This window comes from Otolemur garnettii, unplaced genomic scaffold, assembly GCF_000181295.1.
Source record: "Otolemur garnettii isolate 467f Iridium unplaced genomic scaffold, OtoGar3 scaffold00116, whole genome shotgun sequence".
NCBI lineage: Eukaryota > Metazoa > Chordata > Mammalia > Primates > Galagidae > Otolemur > Otolemur garnettii.
The window spans coordinates 1571131-1587002 of record NW_003852511.1 but is presented as its reverse complement, the minus strand read 5'-3'; the positions used below and the strand labels follow the sequence as shown (position 1 = coordinate 1587002).

At 44.3% G+C, this 15872-nt stretch overlaps 1 protein-coding gene across 3 annotated transcripts in view; it reads left to right on the top strand.

Annotated features, from left to right (window-relative positions):
• The window catches only part of SIPA1L2 (signal induced proliferation associated 1 like 2), a 234625-nt gene that overhangs the window by 201856 nt on the left and 16897 nt on the right, over positions 1-15872 (top strand). For all 3 annotated transcript variants that reach the window (XM_023517656.1, XM_023517655.1, XM_023517654.1), the window contains exons 15-17: positions 3616-3840; positions 7362-7515; positions 9709-9928. In XM_023517656.1, coding sequence (XP_023373424.1) covers positions 3616-3840; positions 7362-7515; positions 9709-9928 — 599 coding nt within the window. The remainder of the gene's footprint in view (positions 1-3615; positions 3841-7361; positions 7516-9708; positions 9929-15872) is intronic.

Here is a 15872-nt window from a genome sequence, read left to right as displayed (position 1 = left end):
CTGTGTACTGTGAAGTGGTCTGTGTGTGCTGCGTACTCTGAAGTGGTCTGTCTGTCCTGCGTACTCTGAAGTGGTCTGTGTGGACTGTGATCTCTTCCCACAGAAAGTAGCTGTTCCTTCCTTCCCCTCAGAGCATCGTAGTTTGAGCTGATGGGGTCACGGCCTGTCTTGTTCACTTGTTTCTACAGCACTGGGTATGGTTCCTTGCCCGTGTCAGGTGTCTGAATATTTGTTGAATAAAGGAAGCAACTAGGAAGAGTGCTGGTAAATGCTGACCGGTGGAGTGAGTAAGCCAGTGCCGGAACCTGGAGAAGTGGGGGGAACACAGGATCAGCCACCCCCAGTTTGCAGCCTCAGAATCCCACCTTGGTATAAGGTCTATTCTTAATTATCCAATTCTGGTTTTTCACTACCAGCACCAAGGCACCTTCCCTCCAGCCCCAAAACAAGTGCTCAGTCCCCACCAACCCCCCAGGGGTGAAGCAAGGGCAGAATTGTGTATATGGCATGAACCCCGGATAGTGCTGAAGAAGTCAAGGGAGGACTTAAACTCTTTAAGGCAAACTACCGTCATATGAGGAGAGGGCAGGGGGATGGGAGGCAGCCACTACGCAGGATAAGCACACACCCTACCTACTTCTGCGGGACAGTCCTAAAATTCACCATGCACGTTCCTTCAAGGTCAGAGCCCTTAGAGAAGAGCTCAAAATACAAAGCAGGTATTCGCATTAGCCTAACAAAGACTTTACAAAGGGAAATAAGTCAACTGAAAGCAATTCCATATTCTGATTCTGCTGTAAATGGCTCATGTGATTATGTTATTATTCATGTCACCAATGTCGCCATACCATTCTCCTGGTACAGATGATTAGAAGTTGGCAGTGTAGCTCTCTATTAGTCCAGAAGGAAAGAATTTATGAAAAGTTTGTTGCCAACATTCTTAAAATGTTTACTAGCTTCAGAAAAACTTCTGAAGGGCAGCGCCTATGGCTCAAAGGAGTAGGCGCCAGCCCCATATGCCAGAGGTGGCGGGTTCAAACCCAGCCCCGGCCAAAAACTGCAAAAAAAAAAAAAAGAAAGAAAGAAAAAACTTCTGTATGTAGTGGTGTTGCTGCTCCTAAGCAGATTTGTGTGGTATCACTCATCAGATGGATCAATTACATTTGTTCTTAAAGTTAACCTTAAATTATTTTACTATTGGGATAAAAGACATTTTTAATCAAGTCTAATTTAGAAAAGTATTTTTTTATGGAACAAATGGAAGGATGCATGAAGTTTATGACTGTGCTATCATTCACTGTGCATTTTCTAAACAGCCCAATTCCGTTATTTCAGGGTAAGAATGTGAGTGACCTGCACAAATGCAGCCTGTCCCCCTCACCGTGACCCTGGGCACCCTGCCTTTTAGCTGTGTTGTGTCTCGGAAGTGATCAAAGGCTTTGAAGCGCATGGTGCGCAGTAGCTAAAGGCAGTGCTAGTCCTTCATTGGGTTCTCAGTGGGGAAACTGAGCCATAAGCATCATTGGGACCACCCAGAGACAAGCACATGGGCCATATATTAGATAGCGGTATTATATTATAATCACGTTGTGTATTACGTGAGAGAAAGACCTTATTCATAGGAAATAAATGCTAAGATATGAGAATATGATGTAACGATGTTTGCAAGTGATTCTCAGATGGTCCAGAGAGGAGTCTATGCGGTTGGACAGGTAAGTCTGGGAACACATCCTAGAATGAGTGCTGCACACCCGTTGCTGAATATCACTGTAGTCACCTTCCATGTATCCCCTTTGGGAAGCTGTGCACTGATACCAGTTCCAAAGCAATTTTGGAACTCTTTTTCTGGAGTGGCCATCATAGCTGTGTCGTCATACGAGAGCTGACAATTAGCTAACACATCCTAGACAAAGTGCTTTCAAGGCAGACTGGGCACTGGTGTCAGTATATGCTCAGCTGGGACTTCAGGGTAAGATACGTTAGAACAGCAGGAGCCCCTGCTGCCCTGAGTTAAGCTCTTTAGATAGAAAGGACTCCTGCCTGTGATGACCCTTTCATGGTCACCATCCAAAAATTAACTGTATTTATGTAATAACTGTACTCTACACTGTTCCCAGTGCTCACTGGTTCTTACTCTGATAATCTTCAGGGCAGCCTTCTCAGGCAAATACTGTTATTATCCCCATTTTACAGATAAGAAACTAAGGTTAAGAAACTTGCCCAGGGTCTCTCACTGGTGAGTGACAAAGCTGGTCCTGGGACCCAGGATATTTGAGTTGTGCTTGAACGTTAAATTTTCTGAAAGTGAAACCCGCCTACCTTTCTAAACTCTGACATTACAACTGTAACTTAAACATTTGAAGTTATTCATATTCATAAAGTAATTTCTAATCTATTTTACTAACTTTCATAAAATATTACCTCAATTGATCTTTCTGATATAAAAAGGTATTAACTTTCTAAATCTACTTTTAGCAGCCACCCCTTAATTTCTCAGTCAGAAACGAGTTTTTCTAGCCTTAGTTTAACCACTAACATGTGAAACCTTTACCGTTTTTAGGGGTTCTGTCTGTTTCCGCATTGTCCTGCTGTAGCTTATGACAGTGCAGCAGACTCCCGTGTAACTACCACCAGGTTCAGCCTAGCACATTGCTGTGTATGGAAGCTCTCTGCGTCCTTCCCGATCACAGCCCCTTCTCTTCTCCCCGGAGGTAGCCACTGACCCAGATTTTGTGATAATCGTCCCCTTTTTTTTATATATTTTCCTGAACAACACGTTCTTCAGTTTTGCCTGTTTTTGAACTTTATTAAAATATTGGCTCATAGTCATCATACTCCTTGTGACTTGCCTCTCAACATTCCTGGTGTGGTTGTGAGGTTGCCCGAGTTGTCTGTAGCCTCCGTTCACTCATTCATAGAGTATTCCATGTGCTTGTTTATAGTTATTAATTGAATGTCCTTCAATTGAGGACTTGGGTTTCTACATGAGGGAATTATCAAGGTCTGTGCTTCTAATCAGCACTGTTCCATGTTTGTAACTGTACACATGGAGCAGTTTATTGAGTGTATACACTTGGAGCAGAATTGCTGGGCCGCGTGCTCCGCAGGTGCTCACACCTTCCTAGGTAGGGCTCACACTGTCTTATAAAGCCTGCTTCTCCCATCAGCAGTCTGAGGAAACTCACTGCTTCAGGATCACTAGGATCACCAGACGACCACTCTCATCTCTGCCGAGCACGTCACGGGGTCCATTCCATTATGGTTTGCGTTGGCATCTCCCTGGTAACAGCTGAGCTGGAGCACCTGCTTCCGTCAACACATTCCCCATTTGAGGTTCTTCTTTTTGAAGCATCAGTTTCAAAAATGTTTCCTCATTTTTCTATTAAATTTCCCCAACGATCTTTTAGCAGACACACAACTCACAGTCTTAGCCTTCATAAAATAAGATTTTCTATAGCAAGCTGCGTGGTCGAGAGAAGGCTTCATCTGCCTCACTGTGCCTGATTTTGCTCCTGTAGGACCTGAGTCCTGTGAAGCCACGTGGCTCTGTTTGGCCGTGTGCCAGCACTGCTGAAATCTGATTGTATTGCAGCTTTTGTCTGTTTTTCCCCTCAGTGGTTCCCACCATTCGGGAAGCCCTTCGGCTCATTGTTCGAAAAATAGTGGGTCTCTGGATACATCCAAAGTCTACATCGTGTCTCACAGCAGCGGTCAACAGGTTCCCGGGTCCGTGTCCAAGCCCTACCACAGACAAGGGGCAGTGAACAAATATGTCATTGGCTGGAAGAAATCAGAAGGCAGCCCGCCCCCCGAGGAGCCCGAAGTGACAGAGTGCCCTGGGTAAGGTGGCTGGCTGTTCTCTCCAGGGGATTGACGGATGAAATGTACCCCCCAAACCCAAGGGGGGAGATGATCGAGGATAATCTAAAAGTATCTTTTTTAAACTCTTTAAGCATTGGTATTTATATTTCTTTCTGTTTTCTCTTTGATTTTTACATAAAAAATGAAATCTGTGTTCTTTGTTTTTATATTTAAAAAGCTACCTGCATAGGAAAGTCATAGTAACCTGCCCCTGACAGTGTGAACACAGGGTTGCTGTTAAACGCGCAGGATTGCGGGCAGTTTGAATCCCACAGAGGCCGTGTGTTTCTTAATGTTGCTGTGTAGGTGAGATCATCACAGAAAGACATTTTCCCTGACTTTAGCGTGGCTCCTGATCTCCCTTCAGTGCTTAGGGTTTTCCAGGCTACAGTGGGGGAGGGGTGCTTTGTGTCTATTTGAAAAGAGAAAAAAATACTGATAACTTCTTTTGTAACACTTACAAACGCTATGATGATGCCCTTGTGAAGAGACAGGCAAAGAAATCCCACTTCTAGGATGCAGAGTAATGCTGCTGAGAGCTTTTCAAATATTTGTTTGCTTATATTTTTTAAAGGTTAATCTGTGCTAAATTTCCAGGCCACTGTGTCTTGGTGCCCCTGTGTGTGATAGTGTCGTCAAGTGGTCGTACACATGGGTCAGTGCTGTGATGACGCTTCAAAAAAATGTCTAGAGTTTTAAGTTTGGTCAATGAACTGGTATTACTTTTTTTTTTCAGTTTTTGGCCAGGGCCGGGCTTGAACCTGCCACCTCCAGTATATGGGGCCAGTGCCTACTCCTTTGAGCCACAGGCGCTGCCTTAGTATTACTTTTTTCTCTTAAAAAATGATCTCATGTCTAAACATACATCTTGCAGGATAATGCCTTCTAAATTAAAAATCACTTTAGTACTAAAATTAAACATGAAATTTCTTTGGTAAAAACATCATGCACTAATTGCAAAGACTTGTTTAGGAAGGACTTTTATAGTGATCACTGCACCTTTCTATTATAAATGCAGTGTTAGAATGATACACTGGTTGGTATTTTTGCCTAATAAGAGTCTTCTGAGTACTTCACAGAAATTCACTCCAAGCTTTTTTTAAGTTCTATGAAATATTTTTTAGAAGCATTTAATATGCTGCCATAAGCACTCTGTTCAGGCCAGGTGCTCTTTGGGAGACTCAGGAAAGTGTGAAAGGATCCCATTTGGACATACCTTGTGCCAAAAAGCCCAGGGTTTATGCATTTTCACTCACCAGCTTGATGGCACTGACATTCAGCCAGAGACACAAGGTGAGAAAGACCCTTGCATCTCCAGGCTTGTGGGCATGGCCAAGGAGACTCCGAGCGTGTCCCTACCCAGGACTCCGGCTGTCCCCTGGGGTGCAGATGGAGAAGGGGATATGGAAGTCCTTCAGTTCCTCCTCCAGTGTTGTAGGGGAGGACTTGAACTCACAGTGGTTATCACAGAGATTGGTGCTGGGATTCGAGACCAGGGCTCCTGGTTGGCATGGCAGGCGTCCCAGGCCCTGCCAAGCAGGAGGATCATACAGGTTCCCAATAACTGGCCTTGAATTCTGTTTTACCAGTCTCTGAAAGGTATGCTTAGAAAGCTCTCAGCCACGCCCAGCCTGTCTGCACCACTGAGAACTGGGGAACTTCTAGTGTCTCATTCTACACAAATAGAAAATCTGCCGGGCTCTCCAGAAGTTTCACCTAGGCCAGTTACTGTTTTAAAATAACATTGTAGCACCTTGCTGATTATTTGTGTTAATAATGTAATCTTAACGGTTTAAAGTAATTTACACAAACAGGCAGTTCTGTCTCCAGCTTCTGTTGTCATCATGCTGTCCCGTCTGCCTAGTGCCCTTCCTGAGGTTCTGGGCCTGTCCGGCACCCTCTCAAAACGGGCTGCTCCGTACCTTCTAACCTGGCGGTTTCCACGGTGATGTTTCACTCAAAAGGTCATCCTTGCCTACACACAGTAGACACACGTATCACACAGGCACGCACACCCTACAGATACAGCACCCGCACCCGGACTGGGTGTCCTGTTACCTCTGTGCTCACACTGGTGTACAGTAAACCCTGGGGGATACTTATGACGTATCATTGGAGAAGTTTTTAAAAAACTACTAATTTAACAGAGAAAGCTTATGATTTTTATTCACTAGAATAACACATTGTAATCATAACTATAGGTATAATATTTTTATCTATTCGGTTGTCGGTAAGAGTTGGCTTTTTTCCCGTGTCTTTCCCAGAGTGAGCAGGCCCTGGCGCTGTTGGAGACTTCTTGGGCACACTCTGCACAAGGACTGCATCGCTTTCCTTCTCTGGCTTTTGTGCAAAAACCCTCATAGTTCTTGGGTTCTTCCTGTAGCTCCCCATTGGCATGTCATGCCATCCTTGGGACCACCCAATTTGGGGTCACGATCTAAAGTCTCAAAAAGGCTTCTTTTTCAGAGCCACTGTTCACGTCGTCAGCACAGCTTGTGCTTTAAGAAGTGAGAGGTGTACACAAAGCTGGCCGACCTCAGCAGCGAAGCAGGAGCTGTAGAGGTTTTTAGATGATCGGTCTTAATTTTGAGCATGTCTGTGTGGCTTCCTTATAGTACTGATTTCCCAGGGAGCTGTCATACTGTGACAAGATAGCTGTACTTTTGAAATAAAGAGTCACCTCAGAGGCACAGGACAGTGACACTCAGGTCTCTCTCAGTAGCTGCTGCCATGGGCCATGAATGCCTCGAGGGTGGCACTTCAGGCTGTGTGGCAGAGACTGTTTGCCTCCACTGACCGTGCAGCCGTGATTATTTACTGTGTCTTCAGCGAAGTTTGGTTGCTCAGGCAGCATTTCAGAATAAACCTTTTTAGAATGATGCCCCAGTTTTCAGTATGGAAAGGGGCTAAAACAGTAATTCAGCCTGACAGTCTTTTGTTGTCTATAAATACATTTTTATATACTGATAATTAAGGGAGACAGCTGCTTTATTTATCCAAACAGCTCTGTGGAATTGCTGATAATAACACATGCTTGGTACATGCCTGAATCGATCACTCTTAAACCCTAGGCTCCCTCGGGGGAGAGAACTCTTGTTACCTGGGTGTGATTGGGCTCTGGTTGTCCAGCCTCAAGAGATCAGCTCTCTCCAGTGAGAAGCACAAGAGTTGCTTCAAAAGACATATGATAATCTCTGATGAATTATTGAAACCATGTTTTCTGATACAGATTAGGAAAGGGAAAACAGCTTTATTTTAAAAGTTGGCTGTATAGTTTTTTTTTTTTCATCCTGGGCTTTGGGGATCTAATTTGTTCCTGAATTATTCAGCAATCTGTCTTTGTAGCTGGGCTCATTTCACAAATGTGAACTAGCATGGGGTTTGGAGCAAATGAAGCCGAAGTGAACTGACTTAAGAGCCGTGTGCGTTTGTGGACGTTGAAGCTGGTTACTAGGTTTTCCTCCTTACAAATCGGCTTGATTTCCACTCTGTTTGAACAGGATGTATGGGGAGATGGACGTCATGGCCACGGCAGCCCAGCATCAGACAGTGGTGGGAGATGCTGTCGCAGAAGCTCAACGTGTTCTGTCCAAAGAAGATTTTCTGAAACTGATGCTTCCTGACAGCCCTTTGGTGGAGGAGGGGAGAAGAAAGGTTAGTGACTTTTGTGGGGCTTTCAAGTTATCAGAAACACTAAAAAAAAAATCCAAAAAACTCTAAAGAAACTCAAAGGTGTGCAGTGCACTCCCGTGTGCATGGTCTCGGGTGCCCTCCCGACAGATCGGTGCCTGCTTGACCATTTCCGATGTTTATCAGCAAGCAAGGGGGGCCTAGGAGAGGTTATGAAGGGAGCTGTTTGTTTTTGTTTTTAATCTCAGAGCTAAAAGTCAGGCAGCTCACCCTTAAACCCCAGCTGCAGCAATGATCAGCTGCGTGGCTTTACAGTAGTGCCTTGGCCTCTTGGTCTCCAGGTCCTAATCTGAAAAAAAGGAGATTCTAATAATGGAACGGTACAGTGAGAGCAAAGGTGAGAAGTAAGATGTGAAGGCCTGGTACGGTCCCTGGCCATAACTGGTGGTCATGAACAGTGTCTGTTAAAATTCACACCACCTGACTTTTGTTCCAGAACTCTAGCCTCTGCTCCGAGGTGTCCCTCCTTATGTGTAATCCTGTTCCAGAACTGAACTGGAATCAGACATGACACTGCCTGCAGGTATCACAAATAGGGTTGAACTAGAATGCTGCTGTTTAAAGATACACAGAGTTCACAGGGACGCCTGTGCTTTAATCTCATAAACTAACCCCACGTTCCCGTGTTTAATGGCGTTCAGTGTAATAGTCCCTGATAACATTAGATTACTTCCTGTTATTAATTTCTGTTTCATTATTATTACAGTACGTTAACTCACTTTGCCAAATAATGTAGAGTAGTAAGGGGACTTACAGGCAGTTCAGTCCAATCACCCCTTTTTGCACATAACTGAGGCCCCAAGTGGTGAAACATGGAGTCCACATACATGTTGGGTGCCAGAGTCAGGAATGGAATCCTTGTCTGTCAACTTCTGATCCAGCACTTACTCGTTTCAAGCAAAAAGGGAAAAAGAAATCAGAAATCAGGCCTTGCCATGTTGACCTCTGTCGGGGTAAACAGCCAGTCTTTGTGTTCCGTGTTCCCCATAGTAAAAAATGCTGCAATTAACCTAACTGTGTTTTAGAATAACACTCTAATTAGATACCACTTCCAAGGTGCTTTAATCTGATACGCTGTAATCAAGTTCTGAAGAACTTGCTAGGTTGTGTACCAGGTCATGTCACGAGCTCAGGTGTAAAGGCAGATGGTAGGAAGAGTGCACACAGCTTTTCTGTTTGTAGGAATGAACTTCGCCTTGGCATGTTTTTTCCTTCTGAGACAAATCAGCCCCTTCTCCTAGTGTCCCCGTGACTGGGTAGCTGGTCCTCGTTCATCAGCAGGGCAGGACTCACATGATAGGAGTATTTTTAGCCTTCTTGCTTCATTCACAAATGTAAATAGCCATCTCTGTATTTGTTTGATGTGAACATTCTGCCTTTTACTGTTGTTTGTGTAAAAGGAATGTGGTTCTGTACGCAAAGGAAGCAGGTGGAGATTGAGACGTGATGTAACTTTTCTCAAGTAGTTCACTGCTTGCTTCCTTGGTGAGAATTTTCCTTATCCTACGATTTAACACATCATTTTAATGACTCCTTTAAATCTGATTATGATACATTATATATCTAGACCTCCAACAATTACAGACTGTTGTGAACGATGCTTCTAAGAGGACAATGAGATTTTACTGGACTGATAACGGTGTTTTATGCCTGTTTGTGTGTATGGCCTAGAAAGCGTCAGTGTTCAAAATTAGTTTTTTCTTATTATTTAGATTAGATTGAACTTCACATGTACTTGATTGGTAAGGAAATTGCCTAATATTAAAATGTAGTCATTTCAAATTAAAATCCAGCCAGCACTACGTATGGCTTTGAATAACTATTGCCTGAAATGGCAACCTTGTGTATATGCAGGAACTGTCACTGGTATAAGTTTATGGAGGTTTCATTTAACATTTCAGAATTAATAAAGCTGTGCATGTCTAATTCATGATAATATCTCCCAAAATGTCAAATGTGAAATTCAATAACTGTACCAAAGCCCTGGCACGTTCGCCTCAGCGGCTTGTGTGCCTGGTCTAGCCGTCCTGAGCCAGCAGGGAAAAGGCTCAGAAGCTGTCACAGTAGCACCTGAAACCACTGGACTTCGTCACATAAATTCCGTGCTTTCTGTTGTTTAATGTCTGTCCCCCACCCCCAATCTTGTTTAAACCCTAGTTTTCCTTCTACGGGCACCTGTCTCCACGGAGGTCGCTGTGTCGCACACTGTCCGACGAGAGCATCTGCAGCCACAGGAGGGGGTCCTCCTTTGGCAGCTCCCGAAGCTCCATCCTCGACCAAGCCCTGCCCAACGACATCCTGTTCAGCACCACGCCACCCTACCACAGCACACTGCCTCCACGGACCCAGCCCGCACCCAGCATGGGGAGCCTGAGGAGTGAGTGAGGGGCCCCGCTGCCCCGGCAGCCCTGGGTAGCACCTGCCTGCGGGCTCTTCAGAGAGTGCATCTCCAACACGGCTTGGGGCTGGTTGCTTTTGTTTTTTAAAATACAGGATGTCCGTACAGTTTGTGTGCAATTTAAAATAGTTTGACACTGTAAATTGCACACGAACTTCATGGACACCCTGTATATCATTTGGTAAGTTGTTTTTTTTTTCTTTTAAGTAATGTTGAAATACAGACACCCAGAGTGGACATTTCAACAAAGTTGGACAATATCACCTATTTTGAAAACTGAAAAATTGGTATTAGGCATTTGTATTAAGTCCAATAGTGACTCCAATAGTAGCTCCACTTTTACGTCTATAAAGGAAAAGATGCCTAAAGCCTGATCGTTTAAAAAAAGAAAACCGTGGTGTGAGGGGTGGGCTTTCGTGTGGACAGGAGGCAAGGTACTGAGTTTGGTTTTCTAGCTTTCTGTGTCTTTTAAAGTTTAATACTCAGTGATGGTAAAAGTGACAGGTTGGCAGAGGAGTTCAGAGTCTTGAACCTGGCTTTATCCGCGGGAGGCTTTATGCCCTTGTGCAGGTGACGTGCGGCTCTTGTCTCAGCTGAATCCAGTTTACTAATCACAGGTCAGCCTCGTGATTTCTAGAGGGTTTTCCTTCAAATCATAAAAATCAGTGATTTTTACACAGTGTCAGTTCTTTATCAATATGTCAGTTTTTAAGGGAATTGTTTTGTACATTAGCTTTATTTCCCTTATTCATAGTTAATTTCTGTTGTACAGAACAAATGGAAATTTAATGAGAAATATGTTCACGGAAGTATGTTTTATTTCATCATAGAAAAGCATTATCTTTGGAACCAATTTGAACTTCCTAATACACATAGAAGTTCCAGGCTAAATGAAATCAAAGTTCTATTAATAATAATGTTTCTAATGTTTATAACATAATTGGAAATGAACCTTGTCTCATAAAATTCTTAATCTGTTTTTTAAGTAACATAATAACTTGCCTGTTATAAGGGATCCATTTGCCTAAATTGAAGAAATCTTTAAACTCCTTCTTGATAACCATGTGAAAGATGCTTTTAGACAGTGGTCCTCTCCTCCCTCCCATTTTCAACTGAGTCTAAGAACTCCCAGAAATATTAGAGCTATGTAATAGTTTCAACTATTATTTTCTAATCAGGGTCGTGTCTTAGCATAAATTCGTGATGGAATCTACAGTGTTAATTCAGGTTTCCAGTTGGCAACACTCTGTATTATCCTAGGACAGTGGTTCTCATCCTTCCTAAGGCTGTGAGCCTTTAATACAGTTCCTGGGGGTAGCGACCCACAAGTTGAGAACCACTGTCCTAGGAGATTGCTGTGCTCTGTGTGGAAACCTGCAAATGGGTCCCTGACCTTGCTCACCCACTTTCCTCGGCTGCCTAGACAGTGAGCCAGGGCTGTCACAGAGGGATTACTTCCTTTTCTTAACTAGACAGAAGGAACATTTTGGGTTGTGCTCCTAAGGCTTGGGAGAGCTGGATTTGAAATAACATGCACTGGGGCAATGCCTGTGGCTCAGTGAGTGGTGTACCAGCCTCAAATACCAACGGTGGTGGGTTCAAACCCAGCCTCAGCCGAACTGCAATGGAAAAATGGCCAGGCATTGTGTCAGGCACCTGTGGTCCCAGCTACTTGGGAGGCTGAGGTAAGAGAATCACCTAAGCCCAATAGCTGGAGGTTGCTGTGAGCTGTGATGCCACAGCACTCTACCAAGGGCGACAAAGTAAGACTCTGTCTCTACAATAAAAGAAAAAGAAAGAAATAACATGCTCTGATGCCCCAGGCAGGTCATACCTTTTCTATAAATTCATGGGACTTAGGAGACGATAGCGTTACAGCCCTAGTGACATCCCCAAGCACAAGGGATCAATCACTCTTACCTCCTTTAGGTCTGACTGCATGTCACTTATCCAAACCCCTGTCTGATGGCCACCAGCAATGTTCGTCTGCTTATCAAGGGCAGAGCCTGTGCCTTACTGGCTGTTCCGTCCCTGAATACTGTGTCGCACCTGGTATTTACTGGAATGTAAGAGATGCTCAGTAAATACCATCCGGGCGATGGTAGCCGAGATAAAAACATTGGGAAGAATGATTACTGGCTTGGTGTCTCAACAATACAAAAGAAAAGATGGTGACTTTGTTCCTAATTATGTGATTTTTCCAACCAATAGAAAAGAAAATTTAGGTGCCTTTTATTTTGTTTATTCAGGGAGAAATAAAGGCGGTTCATTACTTTATCTAAGGAGACCGCCATTGGCATGAGGCTTTCCTGCCTACTGGAAGGTGAGGGTTCAGATCTAAGTCCGTGCCCTTTCCGAGCTTTCATTCTAGAACTGTGCTCCCTATCCAGCAGTTCTTCATCATTTTGGTCCCAGCCAAGTGTGTCCCCGCTTTGGACAGATTTTTTTCCCTAATATGTCATCAAGCTATGTAGTCACATTACCGGTTTCTTCTCTGCAAGTGACTTATCATTACTTGTATTTTCTTGTTTATTTATCATCTCTTTCCTTTGTGACGTAAAGCTTGGTGAGAGCTGAACAGGCCTGTCTTATCTACTGCTGTACCCCCATGACGTGCAGGCAGTTGTCACTTCCCACGTTCATCCTGGACAGACGGTGGAGCAGGTAGTGCTCAGACAAACTCAAGAAGAAAGGAGACTTCCAGATAGACAGAAATCCCATTCACAACTGGACGGGGAGGGAAATATTTCACAATGGAGAAGAAACCTCACCACTGTGCTCTTCCTAAAGCTCCTTGACCCTCCGTGACAATTGGAGGTGGTGAGTGGGGTTGCCGAGGCTTGTGTTCGGCTGTGAAATGTACACCCTGAGACCTCAGATCCCAAAGCCAGCAGTGTCACTTAGCACATGGTCTCTGCGTGCATTTTGTACAGGACAGGGGGCAGAGACCTTGAGAGCTGGTTGGCTGGGCTACTGTGTTGACAGCTGGGTCCATTCACTCATTCACTCTGGACATCAGCCTCTTGGCCACCAAGATTCAGATTAGTTCCTTGACACTGTTACGAATTGCCAATATGGAACTTCCAGGGTGCTTAGGAATTGCTCAAAGCTTTTATTACTTAACCCAATAGGAAACTATTCCATTGACTATTTTGAGAAGATGGCTCTTGAGCAGACAGCTGCAGGAGGGACAAGGGGAGATAGGGCAAGGGACATCAACCTCACACTCCATCTGCTGAGTTGGGGAACCAGCCACTGTCTCCCCCATTCTCACTGCATTTTGCTCTACTTGTCCACTCCATTATTTTTTCTCTCTTTAGAGCCACCAGGGACCTTTTTGTCTAGTGACATTAGGAAAGACAGACTACGCACACAGAATGTGCATTAGGTCTGATTTTAGCCTTCAAGAGTGCCAGCACTGGAGAAAAGGGTCACTTCTTCATAAAGAAAAAGAAAACCCACAAGTTGGCATTTTTTGGTAAAACATGATAAACAGAATGCACTTTCTGTAGAAATGTCCATATACCTGAATAAGGTTCCCATTCCCTTCTCTGATGTCTCCCTGGATGGGGAGGAAAGGAGAAGGGAGTGCGGGTGCAGCCGGGTCCCAGCCAGCCTGGCCTCTGCACCCTGCTTAGAACAGCACCACTCTTGCAGTTTCCTGGAGAGCTTGGCCGTGTGGAAATCAGTGGCAAAAGTAATTGCCACCTACTTGTGTAGTAATTTATTTGTACTCACTGTAGGAACCTTGGTGCAAGCAAAGCAGCATGTGTGCTAGAGAGACAGAAGGGAGTGATTGTAAGTGAATGAGGTTCCTTGGGTTTCCTCAAAGATGGCACCTGAGGGCCAGTTCAGCTCAGTCTATCAGCCTGGAGAGAGGCCGCTCCTGTGCCCTTCCGGCTCCCGCTCCTGCTGGCTGTTCCCATCCATTCCTGGTTTACCCCTTGGCAAGGACTGAGCACACCACATATAGAACAAACTGAACAAGCAACAACCATTGTTGTTTCAAACAAGAGCAGGTGGAGAAGCCAGGGTGGTTGTGGCAACGATGGTGGCCATATATCCATTCCTGGGTTCCCTTCCAAATGGAGGCCGGGAATGACCTGGTGGGATATTCTCCCATCTTCTAAAGGTGGTAGCATTAACGGTAGTGGTCTGATTGGTTTAAGTCTGTTAGACATCTGTTAAGAGATGCATTTGTCAAAAGTCTGTTGATCTCCCTTAAGGCCAGATTTATAAAGTCGATCTGTCTTAGTCCAGATGCCAGCATTTCACAGCTCCCCAAAAGGATGGGGGGGACAAAAAATTACAGGTGCATTTGGTTAATTATGCCCTTTACTTAACTTAATTGCAGGCTCAGACAGCCAGGTGGTCATTACTTTGATTGGTCTAATTAGTCAGATGTGTCCAGAAGTGGCTGTGTGCAGCACTCTGGGCAGGTTCAGAAAAGGCCCATTAAAAAAAGTCCAGTTGAAGCCTTTTCAGAACCTGTCCTCAGATGTATAATGAGTTCTTAACAACTAGTATTATTAATGACATAAACACTTAAAGTACCATGATCAGAGTTTAAGGTGTAAAAGAAATGGAAAAGGGAGGCGGCGCCTGTGGCTCAAAGGAGTAGGGCGCTGGCCCCATATACATGAGGTGGCGGGTTCAAACCCAGCCCCAGCGAAAAAGCTGCAAAAAAAAAAGAAAGAAATGGAAAAGGTCCATTTGTAACCAAGGGACACTCTTAAATATTCAGCACAAGATGCGTGAGTGGTTTCTGGTTCAGCCAGAAACTGATAGGACCGTCCTATTACGTCAGAAAAGCACTCTAACCACCATTTTTGTGCACAGCATATAAAATAATGCCCTTTCTTTCATCTGCTAATCAAACTAACACAGTCTCACTGTATTTTTATAATAAATTAGTGTTGCAGGCACCACTTACTTGCAGTGCTCAGCTTAGACAACGGCATTCCTCAGTCAGTTCTTTAAACCATCAGGATAGAGATTGTTCCATTTTTTACAGTTGCATAAAATCTGCAGCACTTTATTTTATTTTATTTTTAAATCATAGCTGTGTACCTTAATGCAATTATGGGGTGCAATGTGCTGGTTTAGATACAATTTGAAATATTTTCACCAAACAGGTTAACGTAGCCTTCCCTGCATTTACTTAGTTATTGTGTTAAGACATTCATATTCTACACTTAGTAGATTTAACATGTACCCTTGTAAGATGCACCACAGGTGTGGTTGCACCAGTTACCCTCCATCCACTCATCCTCTTCCCTTCCCCTCCCCTCCCTCTCCTCTTTCCCCTTCATCTTGGCCTCTGGTTGGGTTACAGCTTTCATATGAAAGTGTGGGTGTTTATAAATTGGTTTCATAGTAGGGCTGAGTACATTGGATACTTTTTCTTCCATTCCTGAGACACTTTGCTAAGAAGAGTATGTTCCAGCTCCATCCATGTAAACATAGAAGAGGTAGAGTCTCCATGTTTTTTAAGGCTGCATAATATTCCAGGGTGTAGATATACCACAATTTATTAATCCACTTGTGGGTCGATGGGCACCTGGGCTTCTTCCATGACTTAGCAATTGTGAATTGGGCAAAATCTGCAGCACTTTTTAAAAGGGGAAAGTCACCTGAAGAAAATGGGAATTTATCCCCAGAGTCGGATGTACTCAGAGAAGCCTTCCTGGAAGGAAACTCCTGGGAACTACGATACTATCAGAGGCTTGACCCGCATCCCCCACTGCCGGCCCTCACATCCTGGCTGACCTCCCATTAGTTTAGACTCGGCTGCCTTTTACAAACTTCCGTTTTTCCACGGTGTGTGTTTTGGGTAACTGTAGCATGTCTGCCTTTTTTCACTAAGAGCAGAGAAAGTTCCCTTGGCTGATTGGGGGGAGTGGTGCCCGTGCTCTGACTGCGA